Source organism: Balaenoptera physalus (assembly GCF_965194825.1).
Source record: "Balaenoptera physalus genome assembly, chromosome: 10".
Taxonomy (NCBI): Eukaryota; Metazoa; Chordata; class Mammalia; order Artiodactyla; family Balaenopteridae; genus Balaenoptera; species Balaenoptera physalus.
In genome coordinates, this window is record NC_138889.1 from 57,634,605 (window position 1) to 57,653,853 (window position 19,249).

The 19,249-nt window shown below is 38.3% G+C and overlaps 1 protein-coding gene across 2 annotated transcripts in view; it reads right to left on the reverse strand.

Annotated features, from left to right (window-relative positions):
• Nucleotides 1-314: 314 nt before the first annotated feature.
• The window catches only part of AAMDC (adipogenesis associated Mth938 domain containing), a 32,873-nt gene continuing 13,938 nt past the window's right edge, over nt 315-19,249 (reverse strand). For both annotated transcript variants that reach the window (XM_082410386.1, XM_082410387.1), the window contains exons 3-4: nt 2,271-2,366; nt 315-489 (exon numbers count right to left, since the gene is read on the reverse strand). In XM_082410386.1, coding sequence (XP_082266512.1) covers nt 349-489; nt 2,271-2,366 — 237 coding nt within the window. In that variant the 3' untranslated portion in view covers nt 315-348. The remainder of the gene's footprint in view (nt 490-2,270; nt 2,367-19,249) is intronic.

Genomic DNA, 19,249 nt, shown 5'->3' on the forward strand with positions numbered 1-19,249 from the left:
AAGCATCAATTGCAATGTGATTTTAATGCACTGGAACTTTTCTTTGGCTTTCAAACTTCAAGTCAGAAGGCTTTCTTTATTTTTGCCTTTATTTTCGCTTACTTCTGGCCTAACATTCGCCACAATATTAAACTTTGGTAAACTTCTGTCTCCTCCCCTGATTTTCAGCCACCACCCCCCCACCCCCCAGGACAGGGACCGTGCCTAAGTCATCCTTGCATCCCAAAGCCTAGCACAGGACCCGGCACAAGCAGCTGTTCAGAAACGCTTGGGGAGGCTGGAGTGGACAGAGGTAAGAGTGACAGTCACAGGCATCATTGCTTAGTGCTTTATTCTCTTAAGGCTCCATCAGCAGGTGGAATGGAAGACCCCTCCCACCCTGATGCCTTGGGTAACCAAGGCATTATACTCCTTCACTGCCTGCTCTGTCTGGAGGACCCGCACATCAATGCCTTTTTTCTTGAGGTATTCCACGGTTGATAGGGGTACCTGGGAAGAAGGAAAAAGATGAGTAAATCAGGGGGAAAGGCCCCCAGGATTCCCTTTCCTGCTATGAGGCAAGTATATTCTACAGAACTGGACAGTGACAACTATCACTCCTCAATCACCCGGCGTGTCACCAGTCCAGAATGTGGCAGTGAGTCCCAAGGAGTCAAAAAGGCTTCTAAGAAGTTAACAGAAGTACCATGAAACATGTGCAGACAGCTCAGGTGAAATGGAAACTGCAAAGAGCATGGATTTTGGAGTCAGACAGTCTTGAATTTAAGTCCTTACTAGCAGTGTGACTTTGGGTAAGTGAATTAAATTCTCTGAGCCTTTGTTTCCATGTATGTAAATAGGGATAACAGAACCTGCTTACACGGTTGGTATGAGAATGAATTCAGCTAAGGTATGTAAAATGTTAAATGTTTGAGTCAGTCCAACCTGAGTCTAAATTCTAACTTTGCTGTGTACTAACCAAGAGACCTTTTGAAAGTCTTTCAACTGCAATTTCCTCCCCTATAAAACGGGGATGATACTACTTACAATCAAACGGTTGGTGTGAGGATGAAGTTTTATGAATGTACGTACACTGCAGCTCAAATGCAAATGTCTTCTCAGAAAGGCCTTTCTTGAACACCCCATTTAGAGCAGCCCCTCATAAGTCACCATTTTCTTCACAGCACTTACTATGACCTGAAATTGTCTACATTTTTATTATCCATGAGGGCCATGAACCTTGTTTGCCTTGTTTAGCTTGTCCCTGGTACCTAGAATAGTGTCTGCCCCATAGAAGGTGCTGAATAAATATTTGTAAATGAATTTATATAAAAGATTCTCAGGAGTGGCAGCTATTATTGGATATTTTCTCAACTCTGGCTTGTCTTCAATATTATTTTAAATAGATTTTAATTAGACTCTGCCTTGTCAGAAGGAGCTCTGAGTGAAATGTTTTTTAAAATGCCCTACATTACTTTTTTATATGTTTGAACAATTTTATAATAACAGTAGTCTTACAGATAGGGATCATTTTAATGGAGGAAAAAACTAGGTTAAACTAAAAAATATAAATAAAGGGCACCTCCATCAGTAGGGAACTGGATTTTAGGACATCTGTATAAAGGATAGAATGAGGTAGATCTCTATAAACTTATGTGAAAGGCTGTCCATAATGCAATAATGTAAGTGAATAAAAAGTTACAGAACAATATGTATAGAGTGATCCTATTTATGTAAAAACATGTATATCAGTATGTGTAAGTGTGTATATATTTGCAGATGCATAGAGAGAGCATTGGAGCAGTTATGATTGGGAAGGGGAAATCTTTCACCTGTTTAATTCTACATTTCTGCATTGACTCTTTTACAACAAGCATGTACTATTTCTATAAGTACAATAAAAATAAACTTTCTTTTTCTGAAAGGGGAAAACGGCTTAACTTGAATGTGCCCAAGAAAAGAAAAATTAAAAGTACTGTAAAAATGGAAAGTACTGTAAAAATCTAAAGAGCCAAATATTGATAACTGTAGAGCTTAAAAGAAATTCCAGGATTGAGGAATTTCTGAAAAATAGTTGAAACAGCACAGGCCTGTGATTAGAGACTGGAGAGCCCAACCCTGATGAGGAAGAAGAGTGCACAGACACTATTTTATCCTGGGCCGTCCACTGGCTCAGCAAAATAAGGGTGCATGATATATAGAGATGAACTTCCAAGAAGGACATATCTCTAAGGTAAAGATCCAAGAGATTACCAGAAGTCCTCAGGAATGCTGTGCTCACCAATACCTACCTTCAAGGCCTCACTCATCCCTCGGCCAATGACAAGGATCTGCACACCCTTCTCGACAACTTCCTCCACATCTGCAGGCTGCACACCAGGAGAATGCTGGACATGGAAAGAGAAAGTATACCAGCTACCTGCTCTTTTCATCTTTCTTTGCGATCAGCATTCCTGTTAGAGTCATTCATTCACCGAACAAATGTTTACTGAGGTTTACTCTATGCCAAGCCTCAGTAGGGCCCTGGGAATAGCAGAAGATACAGTACTGCCCTTATGGAGCTCTAAGTCTAGTGAAAAATATAGAAGACTACAAAGATGTTTCAGTAGTTTTACAAGTGCTACAAAGAAGTACGTTCAGGGTGTAGTGAGAACATACAGAAAGGGCACCTAATTCAGACCTGGGGAGTCAGGGCAGGGGGTCAGGGAAGACACCCCAGAGGACGTGACCTTTAAGCTGACACCTAAAGGACAAACAAGAATTAGCCAGGTTAAAGGAAATCAGGGGAACAAGGCATACCAAATACAGGGAATAGCATGAACTAAGGCTCAGAGGAAAGAGCAACCTAGTGAACTACAATTAGTTCCATATGACTGAAGTATAAGTGACAAGTGAGTGGAAAGAGATAAAGTGGGAGAAGAAAGTACCTGCACACCATGCCAAAACTTGGAAAGCTCCATACTGTTTCCTTTTTGTGAGCCCCTTTCCCACTTAACTCCAGGAAAACTTTGATGCTTTAAAACCTATCTATCACTCTGTAAAGTCTTCCCAGATTCTCCCAGGGATATTTAAGGTAAGGTGTTTAATGAACATTAATCCAACGTTAAAGGATGGTGGCTTCTGAACTGCTTCCACATCAGCAAAGGGGATACAAGAGTTAGAGTTTGGTAAATACCAGCCCAACTATTGGGGAGTGAATAAGAGTGGAAAATTGTCATGGAAGACATGCTGTTCTAACTGCGTCTTGAAGTATGACTAGGAGTATGCCTTGATGCAGTGGTTGTAGAAGGGGTACATTCTAATCATAGTTAGACATGGTTTAGGGACAGAGCTGCTGAATATACCAAGACAACAACAAATGTACCAAAGAAAGAAGGGTTTTTCAGTCTAAAAAGCTGATGGTTTAGAGAAGATAGGATTGAAATTTATTATAAAAGGTATAAGAAGAAAATATGAGTATTTTTATTAAATCCTGGAATAATATCTTACATGTTTATAGTTGCAATTTTCATAATACAGCTATAGAAATTATTCCATGTGATCTGCATTAATAGTAGCACAAAAGCATCCATTCTCCTTGTTTTATAGATAAAGAAACTGAAGCTCACAAAATATATACACATTAGCCAAGATGAAACAATTACTAAGTAGCAGAGTTGGGATTTGAACAGAAACCTGTTCACCTTTGGTTTAATGCACTTTATTAGAATACTGTAACCTAGGGAGCAACCTTGAAACTTGAAAGAACTAGCCCTAATGACCACAAGAGTTGTGCTTAAGCCCAGTGCCTGGCCCATTGTAGGCACACAATAATTGTTACTTTAAGTGTAACCTGAATCTTCCCTAAGGCAATTGCCTGCCACCCACACACACACATGAGCTAAAAAACCACTAAAGGAGACAGACTGAAGTATTAAAAAATACTTGATTAACCCCCCTAAAAAGGCAGGAATAAAAAACATGAGGACAAACAGAAAACAAATAGCAATATGTTAACACTTAAACATAACTGTAGCGGTAATTAAGTGGACTAAATAGTTTAATGAAAGGCAAAGATTGAGTTAAAAAGCAAGACCCAACTAAACACTACTTACAAGGTATATACTTGAAATATAAAGGCATAAGTTGAAAGTAAAAGGATAAAGATATAAAATGCAAACGCCAAGAAAGCTGGTGTGGTTATATTAATATCAAGATAGGAAGTATTACTAGAGATAAAGAGTTTCATCTCATGATACTTAAAGGACCAATTCATTAAGAAAAACATAACAACCCAAATCTGTACACTCTTAGTGAAAGAGCTACAAAATGTATGAAAACAAAAATAACAGATCTGGGACATCACTAGTGGTCCAGCAGCTAAGAATCTGCCTTCCAATGCAGAGGATGCAGGTTCGATCCCTGGTCTGGGAACTAAGATCCCACCTGCAGCGGGGCAAATAAGCCCATGTGCCACAACTACTGAGCCTGTGCACCACAACTAAAGAGCCCCTGTGCCACAACTACAGAGCCCATACACTCTGGAGCCACAACTAGAGAGGAACCCACATGCCACAACTAGAGAGAAGCCCGCACACTGCAAGGAAAGATCCTGCATGCCGCAACTAAGACCCGACACAGCCATAAATAAATAAATAAATAAATAAATAAATATTTTTTAAAAAAACAACAAACAAAAATAACAGAACTAAGGAAAGAGATGAAACCACTATAGTTGGATTTTTTTTTAATATCTTTATTGGAGTATAATTGCTTTACAATGGTGTGTTAGTTTCTGCTTCATAACAAAGTGAATCAGCTCTACATATACATATATCCCCATATCTCCTCCCTCTTGCATCTGCCTCCCACCCTCCCTAGCCCACCCCTCTAGGTGGTCACAGAGCACTGAGCTGATCTCCCTGTGCTATGCGGCTGCTTCCCACTAGCTAGCTATTTTACATTTGGTAGTGCATATATGTCCATGCCACTCTCTCACTTCATCCCAGCTTACCCTCCCCACTCCCCATGTCCTCAAGTCCATTCTCTACGTCTGCGTCTTTATTCCTGTCCTGCCCCTAAGTTCTTCAGAACCTTTTTTTTTTTTTTTAGATTCCATATATATGTGTTAGCATACAGTGTTTGTTTTCCTCTTTCTGACTTACTTCATTCTGCATGACATACTCTAGGTCCATCCAGCTCTATAGTTGGAAATTTTAACAACCTTCTCTCAGTATTTGATAGAACACATAGACAAAGAGTCTAATTAAGGAAATGGGAGCTTTTAGCAACACTATCAGTTAATTTGACCTAATAGACATTTATAGGTTACTACACCCAACAACTGCAGAATACACATTGTTTTTTCAAGTGTACATGGAACAGTCACTAAGACGTTATGCTGACATAAGTCTCAGTAAATTTCAAAGAAAGGAAATAACAGAATATGATATATGACAAAATAGGTTTGTTGATAACAATAAGATATTTAGAAAAGACAAATAATTGGAAATTGAGCAACAAAGTATTTTGAACTAAAGGGTAAAGGAAAAAGACATCAAGATTTGTGGAATACAGCTATATAATGCTTATAGGCAAATTTATCACTTTAAATACTTACAATAGAAAAATAATTGTCTAAAATCAATGGTGTAAGCCCCCACCTTAAAAAGCTAGGAGAAGAGAAGCAAATCATATCCAAAGTAAGCAGAAGACAGATAATAATGAATATATGTGTGTAAATCAATGAAATGGGAAAGAAATGATAGAGAAAAGTCAGCAAGGCCAAAAGTTGGTTCTTTGAAAAGATTAATAAAATTGAAACCATTGTAAGACTGATCAGGAAAAAAAGAGAAGATACAAATCATAAATACCAGGAATGAAGGGGACATCACTATAGATCATACAGATAGAAGAAGAATAATTTTAAAATTTGGGAATAAATTTACACTAATAAATGTGATAACTTAGAAGAAATGGAGAGATTTTTTGAAAGACACAACTTATTAAAATACAAGAAGAAAATCTGAATAGTCCTATAGATGTTAGAAATTGAATTTATAATTTAAAACCCACAGAAAAAATTATAGACACATAAGATTTCAGTGGTGAATTCTATTTTAAACATTTAATGAAAATCCTCAACAAAACATTAGCAAATGCAAGGTTGGTTCAATATTTTTAAAATCAACGCAGTTCACCACAAAGTAAAGAAGAAAAATTATACAGTCGTGTCAAATGATGCAGAAAAAGCATTTAACGAAGTTCACCATGTATTTATGATTAAAACAAAATAAAACTCTCAGAAAACTAAACTAGAATAGCCAAGATATGGAAGCAACCTAAATGTCCATCGAGAGATAAATGGATAAAGAAGATGTGGTACACGCACTTACGGCCACCTAATCTATGACAAAGGAGGCAAGAATATACAATGGAAAAAAGACAGTCTCTTCAATAAGTGGTGCTGGGAAAACTGGACAGCTACATGTAAAAAAATGAAAGTAGAACACTCCCTAACACCATACACAAAAATAAACTCAAAACGGATTAAGGACCGGACACTATAAAACCCTTGGAGGAAAACATAGGCAGACCACTCTTTGACATAAATCACAGCAAGATCTTTTTTGATTCACCTCCTAGAGTAATGAAAATAAAAACAAAAATAAACAAATGGGATCTAATTAAACTTAAAAGCTTTTGCGGAGCAAAGGAAACCATAAACAAAATGAAAAGACAGTCCTCAGAATGGAAGAAAATATTTGCAAGTGAAGCAACTGACAAGGGATTAATCTCCAAAATATAAAAACAGCTCATGCAGCTCAATATAGAAAAAAACAATCCAATCAAAAAATGGGTGAAGACCTAAATAGACATTTCTCCAAAGAAGACATACAGATGGCCAACAGGCATATGAAAAGATGCTCAACATCACTAATTATTAGAGAAATGCAAATCAAAACCACAATGAGGTGTCACCTCACACTGGTCAGAATGGCCATCATCAAAAATTCTACAAACAATAAATGCTGGAGAGGGTGTGGAGAAAAGGGGACCCTTGTACACTGTTGGTGGGAATGTAAATTGGTACTGCCATTATGGAGAACAGTATGGAGGTTCCTTAAAAAACTAAAAATAGAGCTACCATATGACCCAGCAATCCCACTCCTAGGCATATATCCGGAGAAAACCATAATTCAAAAGGATGCATGCACCCCGATGTTCAATGCAGCACTATTTACCATAGCCAGGGCATGGAAGCAACCTAAATGTCCATCAACAGAGGAGTGGATAAAGAAGATGTGGTACATATATACAATGGAATATTACTCAGCCATAAAAAGTAACAAAATAGTGCCATTTGCAGAGACGTGGATGGACCTAGAGACTGTCATACAGAGTGAAGTAAGTCAAAAAGAGAAAAACAAATATAGTATAATATCGCTTATATGTGGAATCTAGAAAAAAGGTGGAGATGAACTTATTTGCAAAGCAGAAATAGAGTCACAGATGTAGAGAACAAACTTATGGTTGCCAAGGGGGAAAGAAGGGTGGGCTGAACTGGGAGATTGGGACTGACGTATATACACCACTATGTATAAAATAGATAACTAATGAGAACCTACTGTATAGCACAGGGAGCTCTACTCAGTGCTCTATGGTGACCTAAATGGGAAGGAAATCCAAAAAAGAGTGGATATATGTATATGTACGACTGATTCACTTTGTTGTACAAAAAGAAACTAACACAGCATTGTAAAGCAACTATATTCCAATAAAATTTAATTAAAAAGTTCAGGACTTCCCTGGTGGTGCAGTGGTTAAGAATCCACCTGCCAATGTAGGGGACACGGGTTCAAGGTCTGGTCCAGGAAGATCCCACATGCTCGGAGCAACTAAGCCCATGTGCCACAACTACTGAGCCTGCACTCTAGAGCCTGTGAGCCACAACTGCTGAGTCCACGTGCCACAGCTACTGAAGCCTGTGTGCCTAGAGCCTGTGCTCCGCAACAAGAGAAGCCACCGCAATGAGAAGTCCGCACACCGCAACGAAGAGTAGCCCCCGCTCGCCGCAACTAGAGAAAGCCCATGTGCAGTGACGAAGACCCAATGCAGCCAGAAATAAAAAATAAATAATAAATAAAATTTTTTTAAAAATGTGGTACATATATACAATGGAATATTGCTCAGCCATAAGAAAGAATTAAATAATGCCATTTGTGACAATATGGATGGACCTAGAGGGTATTATCCTAAGTGAAATAAGTCAGAGAAAGATAAATACTGTATGATTTCATTTATATGTGGAATCTAAAAAACAAAACAAAACAGAAATAGACTCATAGATATAAAGAATAAACACGTAGTTGCCAGAGGGGAGGTGGTGGGGGAGATGAGTGAAATAGGTGAGGGACATTAAGAGGTACAAACTTACAGTTACAAAATAAATGAGTTGGGCTTCCCTGGTGGCACAGTGGTTAAGAATCCGCCTGCCAATTCAGGGGACATGGGTTCGAGCCCTGGTCTGGGAAGATCCCACATGCCGCAGGGCAGCTAAGCCCGTGCACTGCAACTACTGAGCGTGCACTCTAAAGCCCACGAGCCACAACTACTGAGCCCGTGTGCCACAATTACTGAAGCCTGTGTGCCTAGAGCCCAAGCTCCGCAACAAGAGAAGCCACCACAATGAGAAGCCCACGCACTGCAACGAAGACTAGCCCCTGCTCACAGCAACTAGAGAAAGCCCGCGCACAGCAACAAAGACCCAATGCAGCCAAAAATAAATAAATAAATTAATTAAAAAACAAAAACAAAAAACAAATGAGTCACAGGGATGAAATATACAGCATGGGGGATATAGTCAATAATAGTGTATGGTAACAGATGGTAACTAGACTTATCGTGGTGATCATTTTGTAATGTATAGAAACATGAAATCATTATGTTGTGCACCTGGAACTAACATGGCATTGTAGGTCAATTATACTTCAATAAAAATAAATACATTATTATTATTAATATTTTAAAAATAAACTAGAGGGGAACCTTCCTTAGGTAGAGGACATCTAAGAAAAACCTACAGCTAAAGATTAAGTATAATGTTGAAATGTTAAACATTTTCCCCAAAAGATTGGACATAATAATTTACTTCCTTATTATCTCTTGGACCTGTCCATTCCTCTCCATCTCCACTGCCACTACCCTGGTCTAAGCTGCCATTACTTCTTATTTAGCCTGTTGCAGTAACTTTCTAACTGGTCTCCATAAAACCACTTTAGCCCTTTCCAATGAACCATTCTTCAAATCGTAGCTAGAGGAATCTTTGCAAAACACAAATCCATTCAAGTCACTCCTCTGCTTAACAGCACTCAATGGCTTCTCACTGCCCTTAAAATAACTGCCAAACTCCTTAACATGGTCTATAAGTTCCCAGCTGCCTCACCAGTCTTACTGCATATCACTTTCTTCATGTTCTAGCAGGAAAACAGTTTGGCATTTTCTTAAATATGTACTTACGCAATTCAGCAATCACATACCTGGGTATTTATCCTAGAGAAATGAAAACTCACATTCACACAAAAACCTGTACATGAACGTTCATAGCAGCTTTCTCTTGGGGGTGGGGGGAGGCGTTGTTAACTCTTATTTCCTAAACTTAGAAGCAGCATATCCTACTCTAGATTTTTTTTCCAGTTTTATTGAGATATAGTTGACATACAGCACTGTATAAGTTCAAGCTGTACAGCATATGACTTATATATATCATGAAATGATTCCCACAATAAGTTTAGTTAACATCCATCATCTCACACAGATACAAAAAAAGAAAAAAAAATCATTTTTCTCTTGTGATGAGAACTCTTAGGATTTAGTCTCTTAACAACTTTCATATATATCATATAGCATTGCTAACTACAGTCATCTGTAGCAGCTTTACTTGTAGTAAACCAAACTGGAAACAACCCAAATGTTCATTAACAGATTGTGTTATAATCCAACAATGGAATACTACTCAGTAATAAAAAAGGAACAAATTATTGATACCTATGACAATATGGATGAATCTAAAATGTATTATGCTGAGTGAAAAAAGCAAGTCTCAAAAGACTATATACTGTATGATTCCATTAGTATGACAAATAAATGTAACGTGTATTAGGTCAATTGGCAAAATATTAATAAGGTCTGTTTATTAAATAATAGTATTGTATCAATGTTAATTTCCTGATTTTCATCACTGTGTTGTAAGAGAATGTCCTTGTTTTTTGGGGAAATACACACAGGTATTTAGGAGCAAAGGGGTACATCTACAGCAGGGTATCTACAGCAGTTCAGAAAAAGTCTATTGGAGAAGAGGATGATAAAGAAAATATGATAAACTTAACATTTGGGTCTGGGTAAAAATGAGAATTCTTATATTCCTGTAACTTTTCTGTAAGTCTGAAATTATTTCAAAATAAACAGCTTAAAAAATAACCCTATAGTATTGGCAGGTTATAGATTAGCAGGAAGAGACCACATATAGGCACACATACCTACTCACTACTTCCTGATTTATTTAGCCAAGGAAACAAAGTTTAGCAGAAGCCAGGTGGCTACACAAAGCAGGAGCAGATGCAGCACATCTTTGCTGGCTTTCTCCATGTCTCTTGATTTCCTGTGGAGTGTACAGCTACTGCTGACACTCTTCACTCAGTCAGTGAGTGTTCCAGAGCTGATAACATAGCCAGTCTCTCACACTAACACCTTTTTATATTCTGACTTACTTCATCAGCATCTTCTTAAGGAATTTACACTAAGACTATATGAGCTTACACTTAAGGGAATATCAGAGTGTTCTAAATTAGAACACCTGCACGTCAAAGAGTGAACCAAACTGATCAGCAGCAACGGTACTTCCTCATCGTGGGAGGGGATGCAGAGCTAGTGCCCAGGTGGCTCTGAACAGTATCTCTGCCTCCAGCTTTCCCTATTCTCCACAAAGATCAGAAGAGATTGGGGGGAGATTAGATTCTTTATCTCTAAAGTCATTTAGGTTTATACATTTTTAAAAATTATTTACTTATTTATTTGGCTGCATCAGGTCTTAGTTGCGGCATGCAGGATCTTCGTTGTGGCATGTGGGATCTTTCATTGTGGTGTGCAGGCTCCAGAGTGTGTGGGCTCAGTGGTTGCGGTGTGCGGGCTCTCTAGTTGTGGTGTGTGGGGTCAGTAGTCGTGGCACGTGCGGGCTTAGTTGCCCGGTGGCATGTGGGATCTTAGTTCCCCAGCGAGGGATTGAACCTGCATCCCCTGCATTGGAAGGCAGATTCTTAACCACTGGACCACCAGGAAAGTCCCTAGGTTTATACATTTTTAAAAGGCAAAACAAAAATGGGGATATTTTTTCATTTGATTATACAATAATTGGTTCTTAAAGAATGTATTGATAAAACGATTGGATTAGATGCTTTTTTAGTTCCACAGCTCTGTGATCAATCCTAGAACCACCGTGAGCTGAACAGCTATGGTATGAACTTAACTTTTTTTTTTTCTGGTACAACAACCAAGGTAAATATTTAACAGAATTACAAATCAGGGCTGGAGAGCTTCACCTGTCTTAAGTAAATGCATTTATCTGAAATACTGAATGATTCCTTCACTTAACAAAGAATAGGGGCTTCCCTGCTGGCGCAGTGGTTGAGAATCCACCTGCCAATGCAGGGAACACGGGTTCAATCCCTGGTCTGGGAAGATCCCACATGCTGCGTAGCAACTAAGCCCGTGTGCCACAACTACTGAGCCTGCGCTCTAGAGCCCACAAGCCACAACTACTGAGCCCTCGTGCCTCAAGTACTGAAGCCCACGCGCCTAGAGCCCGTGCTCTGCAATGAGAAGCCACCGCAATGAGAAGCCCATGCACTGCAATGAAGAGTAGCTCCCGCTCGCTGCAACTAGAGAAAGCCCACGCGCAGCAGCGAAGACCCAACACAGCCAAAAATAAATAAATAAATTTATTTAAAAAAACCCCAAAGAATAGCATCTACTTTGAGGAGCACCATGATCCCCAGGCTGTAAGAGCTCACATTCTAGTATAAGGAAACAAGGCCACTGCTCAATGAAGTGAAAGGTCATAAAAGAGTGCAAAAGCATAATCCTCTCAAGATTCAGAGACTGCAGACAGCAGGAGCCCATCAGAATTGCTGGAGCAGTGGAACTCAATTTGGCTGTTGTGTGCTTTACTGCAGGCCCAGGGTGTCACGTACAGAGCCATGAAAGATAACTGCAACAGCCTGTGGATCCAGGCCCTGGTGGGTGATTACTTACAGCCTTGTGCATAGGTCTGTGTTTGGAGCATCAACCTGTTATTGAGGCGTCCTCACCCTGCCACCAGCTCCCTCTCTGCTTCTTCCAATCCCTCCCGGCAAACCACTAAGGCTCTCTGCCCTTAGTGAGTGTCTGATTCTGTTCCTCTTTAAGAGGCTTTCCATAACATGTCAATGTTATGGAAATCTTATTGTTTTTTTCTTGGAGGAAAGCTATTAGCATCTTTTCATGTGTCTGTTGGATATATGTGTGTCTTCTTTGGAAAGATGTATATTCAGGATCTCTGCCCAATTATTAATTGGGTTATTTGTTTGTTGGTGTTGAGTTGTATGAGTTCTTTTTATATTTTAGATATTAACCCCTTATTAGATACATTGTTTGCAAATATTTTCTTCCAAAGCCTTTTGGTTTTGTTGTTAGTTTCCTTCATTGTGCAAAAGCTTTTTAGTTTGATATAGCTACATCAGGGAAATAGAAATAAAAACCACAATGCAATATCACCTCAGATCTGTCAGAATGGCTATTATCAAAAAGATAGCAAATAACAAGTGTTGGCGAGGATGTGGAGAAAACGGAACCCTTGTGCACTGTTGGTGGGAATGTAAATTGGTGCAGCCACTATGGAAAACTGTACGGAGGTCCCTCAAAATATTAAAATAGAAGTACCAGACAATCCAGCAATTCCACTTGTGTATTTTTGCAAAGAAAATGTAAACACTAAAAGAATGAAATCTTGCCATTTGTGACAAGGATGTACTTAGAGGGTATTAAGCTAAGTGATATAAGTCAGACAGAGGAAGACAAATACTGTATGATTTCACTTATATGTGAAATCTAAAAAAACAAATAAACAAGTAAAACAAAACAGAAATTAGACTCATAGAGAATAAACAGGTGGTTGCCAGAGGGGAGGTGGTGGGGGAGATGAGTGAAATAGGTGAGGGAGATTAAGAGGTACAAACTTAACGGTTACAAAAGAAATGAGTCACAGGGATGAAATGTGCAGCATGGGGAATATAGTCAATAATAGTGTAAATATTTTGTATGATAACAGATGGTAACTAGACTTACTGTGGCAATCATTTTGTAATGTATAGAAATATCAAATCATTATGTTGTGCACCTGAAACTTGCATAGTATTGTAGGTCAATTATACTTCAATCAATAAATCTGTCTATTGATAAGAGTAAAGAAACACGACAACAAAATGCAATGCATGACCCCTCACTGGATCTTGGGTTGGAAAGGAAAGCCAGCTATAAAAGATATTATTTTATTGGAACAATTGTTATAATTTGACTATGGAGTTGATGCTATTTAATATTATATAAATGTCGGATTTCTTGAGTGTAACATTATGATTATGTAAGGCAGAATGCCTTTGTTTTATTAGATACAGGCTGAAGTATTTAGAGTTAAGTCTCATGATGTCAGTACTTACTTCCAGATGATTCAGCAAATACAGTTATTCAGAGAGAGAGAGAGAGAAAGCCACTGAGAGATAAATAAAGCAAATGTGCCAGAATATTAAAAACTGGTAAATCTAGGCTGATGGTATACAAGTGTTTATTATTTTTTTCCAATTTGTTATATAGGTTCAAAATATTTCAAAATAGAAAAAGGGGTGGGAGAAGTTCAACATAGGCTTTCCAGGTCAACCAGGTTTAGAAGGTGAATGGGAAAACAATAGCAAAAACAAACACACACAAATGCAGAAAGGGTTAGGGACAGCTCAGCTCATCTATCTTTCCTTTTATAGCAGTGTCCTGAGTACAAGAACCTTTAGTCTGATCAAATGGACAAGACTCTGAGAATTATGTTATACTTTACACCTATTGCCTGTATTATATATAAAAATAAAACCACAAAATCGGCGATAGTTATAGAGGGCATTTTGGGGGAAATTTGAAGATAGACTGTATACTAAATAGTAATATTGTATCAAGGATAATATCCTTATTTGTGAGAATGATATTGTGGCTATGTAGGAGAATGTTTATGTTCTTAGGAAAGCAATGCTAAAATATCAGCCATTTACACTCAGATGATTGGGGGAAAATGTGTGTGTGTGTGTGTGTGTGTGTGTGTGTGTGTTTAGAGAGAAAAAACAAACATGGCAAAGTATTAACAACTTGCAGATTTTGAAAAAGGGTGTGTGGCTATTTATCATATTCATACAACTGTTTCATAGGTTTAATATTGTTTAAAATTAAAAGGTGGGACTAAAATCAACTACACTTCAATAAAAAAATTTTTTTAAATAGGTGGGGTAAAGTTTCCACATTTCCTTTGGTTCTCTTTAGGTGCCTGCTAATTGGTTTGGCTTTCTTTTAAATTTACACTTTTGTCATATCTTCCTCCTTGTCCCCTTTCAGCCTAACAAAAGGATGTATAAATGAAAGACCTATGCATGTTTCCACATAGAAAACTCTTCTCCAATAAGACAGTTATTGCTTTAGGATAGAAATGAGTGAAGACAGTATGTAATAGTAGAAAAGTATAGGCTTTATAGTAAGACTCAGGTGCAAATCTTGGTTCCAAAAATTATTAGTGGTGTGACCCTGGAAAAGCTATATTTGATCAGGCACACAGCAGTTGTTTAATGATTGGTAGAGATTTGGGAGTAGGTAGTAGTAATTATTATTTCAAGGACACTGGTTGAAGAGAGTAAATTTTCTTGATATTTCCATTCTGCAATCACTATATCATCTGCCCCTTCCCACCCTTAAACTGATAAAAAAGGAATCACAACATTAACCTACCTCAGAAGGAATGTCACAAAGTATAAAAAAAATTTTTTAATGACATTTATAATTAAAAATTCAATGCAGCCAACATTTATTGAGCCCATACTTTATGGGCACTGTGCTAAGTGCATAGTTCTTGCCCTTAGGGAGTTCACCACTTAGTGAGGGAAACACGTAAATACAAACTCAGTACAATACAGGTGAACTGCACTAAGTGCTAAAATAGAGGCACAAAGTATTATAGGAATACTGAGAATGGAGTAAGCAGCTCATTCTCACAAGGATTATCAGGAAGTGCTTCATAGAGGAGATAAAACAAAAGCTAGGAATTGAAGGATATATAAGATTTCAACAGGTACCAAGGGGAGCAGGTCATTTCAAGTAAAGGAAATGGTTTTAGGGACTTCCCTGGTGGCATAGTGGATAAGACTCTGCGCTCCCAATGCAGGGGGCCTGGGTTCAATCCTTGGTCAGGGAACTAGATCCCACATGCATGCCACAACTAGGAGTTCGTATGCCACAACTAAGGAGGCCTGGAGCCACAACTAAGAAGCCCACCTGCCGCAACTAAGGAGCCTACATGCTGCAACTAAGGAGCTGGCGAACCACAACTAAGGAGCCCGCCTGCCACAACTAAGACCCAGCGCAACCAAATAAATAAATAAATAAATAAATAACAATAAGTAAAAGGAAATGGTTTTACCAAAGGTACAGAGAATGAAAGATCATGGTAGGTTTGTAAGGGAATATGTATTTGTTATGGAATAGCTAGGTCTTCAGATGTGTTATGAAATATAGGGGATGAGAATGAAGGAAAAATTTGGAACTGTATCATTTTTTTAAAAAAATGGCCCTGAACACTATCCTAAGGAGTTTTGCTTAATTCTGAGGTCTATGGAAAGCCTTTGAAATTTTCTAAGCAAAGCAGTGACATGACTAGCATTATGTTGGCCAAGTCAACAAATGTACTTTGTTGGATATGGTGGAGGAGAAAATTGGAGAAATAAAAATTTTGTCTGATGTTTCTCTTCTAGGTGACTGGGTGGATAGTGATTCCATTAATGGAGACGGAGAATACAAGAAAGTGCCTGGATATTTGGGGGGGTGGGGAGGTAGGGAAAAGGAAATGAAATCAGCTTTGGATATGTTCAGTTTAAGTTGCCCAAGGAACAACTCATATGCAGATGTACAACATGTGATTGAATATTCTGATAGTTTGGATAACTGTTCAGCAAATATTCACTCTTTTTGCCCTCTTACTGTGGGCAGAATATACTTCTATGCCCTACTGATGTGGGAACTTATGTTGGTGAACCTGGGGCAAGCAAAGCCTTGAAATATACTTGCTCAGTGGGGCTTATGTTTGTGAGCTTCAGATAACACCGTGAGAAGATCAGGTCCTGGCTAGCTCACTGGTCCAAGATGGATAAGAGACATACGGAGTACCCAGCCAGCTTGCCAACTGCAGCTTGGAGTAGAGCTGCTCCAGCTAGATCTATAAGCATGATAATAAACACTTATTATTGTAAATCACTAAGTTTGGGGTAGTTCATTAAAAAGAATAGCTGAACAAGGGAATTCCCTGGCAGTCCAGTGGTTAGGACTCGACGCTTTCACTGCTGTGGGCCCAGGTTCAATCCCTGGTTGGGGACCTAAAATCCTATAAGCTGCGTGATGCAGCCAAAAAAAAAAAAAAAAAAAGAATAGCTGAACAATACTACTATATATTTACAGCATAAAAAATAACTAGAGATAATACCTCCATCAGTTCATGGCATAAACAATTGTAGTAGTCTAAAGTAAAAAGAAATCCCCTAAACACTCTCAGGCACTTAATTCCCTCAAGGATTCCCTATTAAGCAGCATTTGATGTACAAATCAGAGTGTTTCATGTCCAAGACTTTTAAAAGAATTAATTCAGTCATTTCTATAGTTGAGAAACATACTGTAGAGCAGTATTATATGCTAGGTGTTGTGCTAGGTAACTAAGGAAGAAAAGAAAAAAAAAGATCAAGTATCTACTATGTGACAGGCACTGTGGTAGATGCTTTACAAAGATGAACATATTTAGTATTCAAAGCAACCACGTGAAATATATTATTTTCCAGGTCCCACCCCCAAGAGATTATGATTCAGTAGTTGGGAGGAGTGCAGGAGATACAGAACATGCATTTTAAACAAGCCTCTAGGTGATTGTGATGCAAGAGATCCATGAATCGCACTGAGAAATACTGAGTGAGAGAAAGAATGAATTTGCATGATGGCAAGTGGCATGCATTTTTCAAATTTATTCTTCCCAACCCATTTATTACTCTTACATCAAGCCATGACAAACAGACATTATTATTCTCCTTTTATAAATGGTTAAACTGAGGCACAGTCAGGCTATATAACTTGGTTAAGGTATCTAGTTAAAATGTGACAGTGCCTGGACCTATAAATCTAAATATCTACTAGATATCTCTTGATGCCCTAATGTAAGTTCAAGCTCAACATATTCCAAAAGAATTAATCATTTTCTCTACCCAGACTCTGCCCCAAACACAAACACATCTGTTTCTCCTCGTCATATACCCAATCTCAATAAATGGCACCACCATGTACCCATTTATCCATGCTAGAATTCTCCTTTGCCTGCTAAATCTAATAAACTGCCTTATCCTGCCAATTTCACCTTTTCTGAAATTAATTTTTTTACTGAAGTACAGTTGAATTACAATGTTGTGTTAATTGCTGCTGTACAGCAAAGTGACTCAATTATACATATATATACATACCTTTTCATATTATTTTCCATTATGGTTTATCACAGGATATTGAATATAGTTTCCTGTGCTACACAGTAGGACCTTGTTGTTTATTTATTCTGTATATACCAGTTTCCATCTGCTACTCCCAAACTCCCAATCCAACCCTCTCACCTTCTTAATAGTTTTCATATTTGCTGTTTCATATCCACCCACACTACTACTAACTTAACAATAACAGCTTCATTTATTGAGTGCCTACACCATATCTAGCACAGTACAGTAACGCTTAGATCAACTCTGTGAGGTGGGTAATATTACTATCTCCATTTTATAGATGAGGACTCTGAGGCTTAATAGCTTTGATTTGATGTCCTTTTGCTTCTATACAGATGAGTTGTAGTCAACAGCTCAGCTTTCCCTCTCATCTTTCCTAGTTCTTCTCTCTCCAACTAGTTCTAGAACACCTCCTCTTGTTTATTCTACTGACAAATGAAACTTAACAAGATGAAAACTAAACCTACAGCAAACTTTTCCTATTTTCCTATTATCATCACTGGCAACTTCACAGTTTTGTAGTCTTTAGTGTTGAAGTTTATAAGAGGAATCATGATGTTGTAGAAAGGAACAGGAAAGAAAGTTAGACTCTGACCTGAATTTACTATTTGATTTCACATTTTCCTAGCTTTCTAGCTCTAAACTCTGTGCTTATTAAGTTTCCTTAAATACAGAATGAGGTTAAGGGTAATATTAACTCATGTGGTCTTATATGGGAAAAATATATAGTGTTAAATCCATTTCTGAAGAAAAAAAATCTCTCCATTGTGGCACACTCATAAGTTGGTACTCCAATATATCTTAAACCCATAGTCTGGATAATCTTTGTCAGTCAAATCAATCTCCTGCTTAAGTATCTGAAGTGGCTATGTCTTGTCTACTGAATAAAATGTAAACTGAGCTCTGCAGACACCCGACACCCTCAACCATACCACTGCCTATTCTTACACCACACTAGCTTTACTCTATGAAACAATCCAATGGAGTCATTTGGTTCACAAGCATTACAGCTTCTTATTCCTCAGCCTTCTCTCATTCTGCCCCTTCTATATCTCAAAGCCCTCTCATTTCTTTTACCAATCCTTTCTTTTTGTAAAGAAAGGTATATTCCTTTCTTTAAGATCTAGGTTGGTAGCTAACAAGCAACTAGGTTCTGGATCAAAACAATGAGTGTATGCAGTTCAAAACAAAGGCACCACAATGAGACCAGTAGGAGGGGTGGACTCACGATATAATCAAATCCTGTACCCCAGGGGTGGGCAACCCACAAACTGGAGATTAATTATATTACAGAGGTTCTCACACAGGAGTGAGAGTTCCGAGCCCCACGTAAGGCCTTCCAGCCCAGGGGTCTGGCACCATGAAGAGGACTTGGCTTTGAAGGCCTGCAGGACTTGAACGCAGAAGCTCCTCAGGATTGATGGAAATAG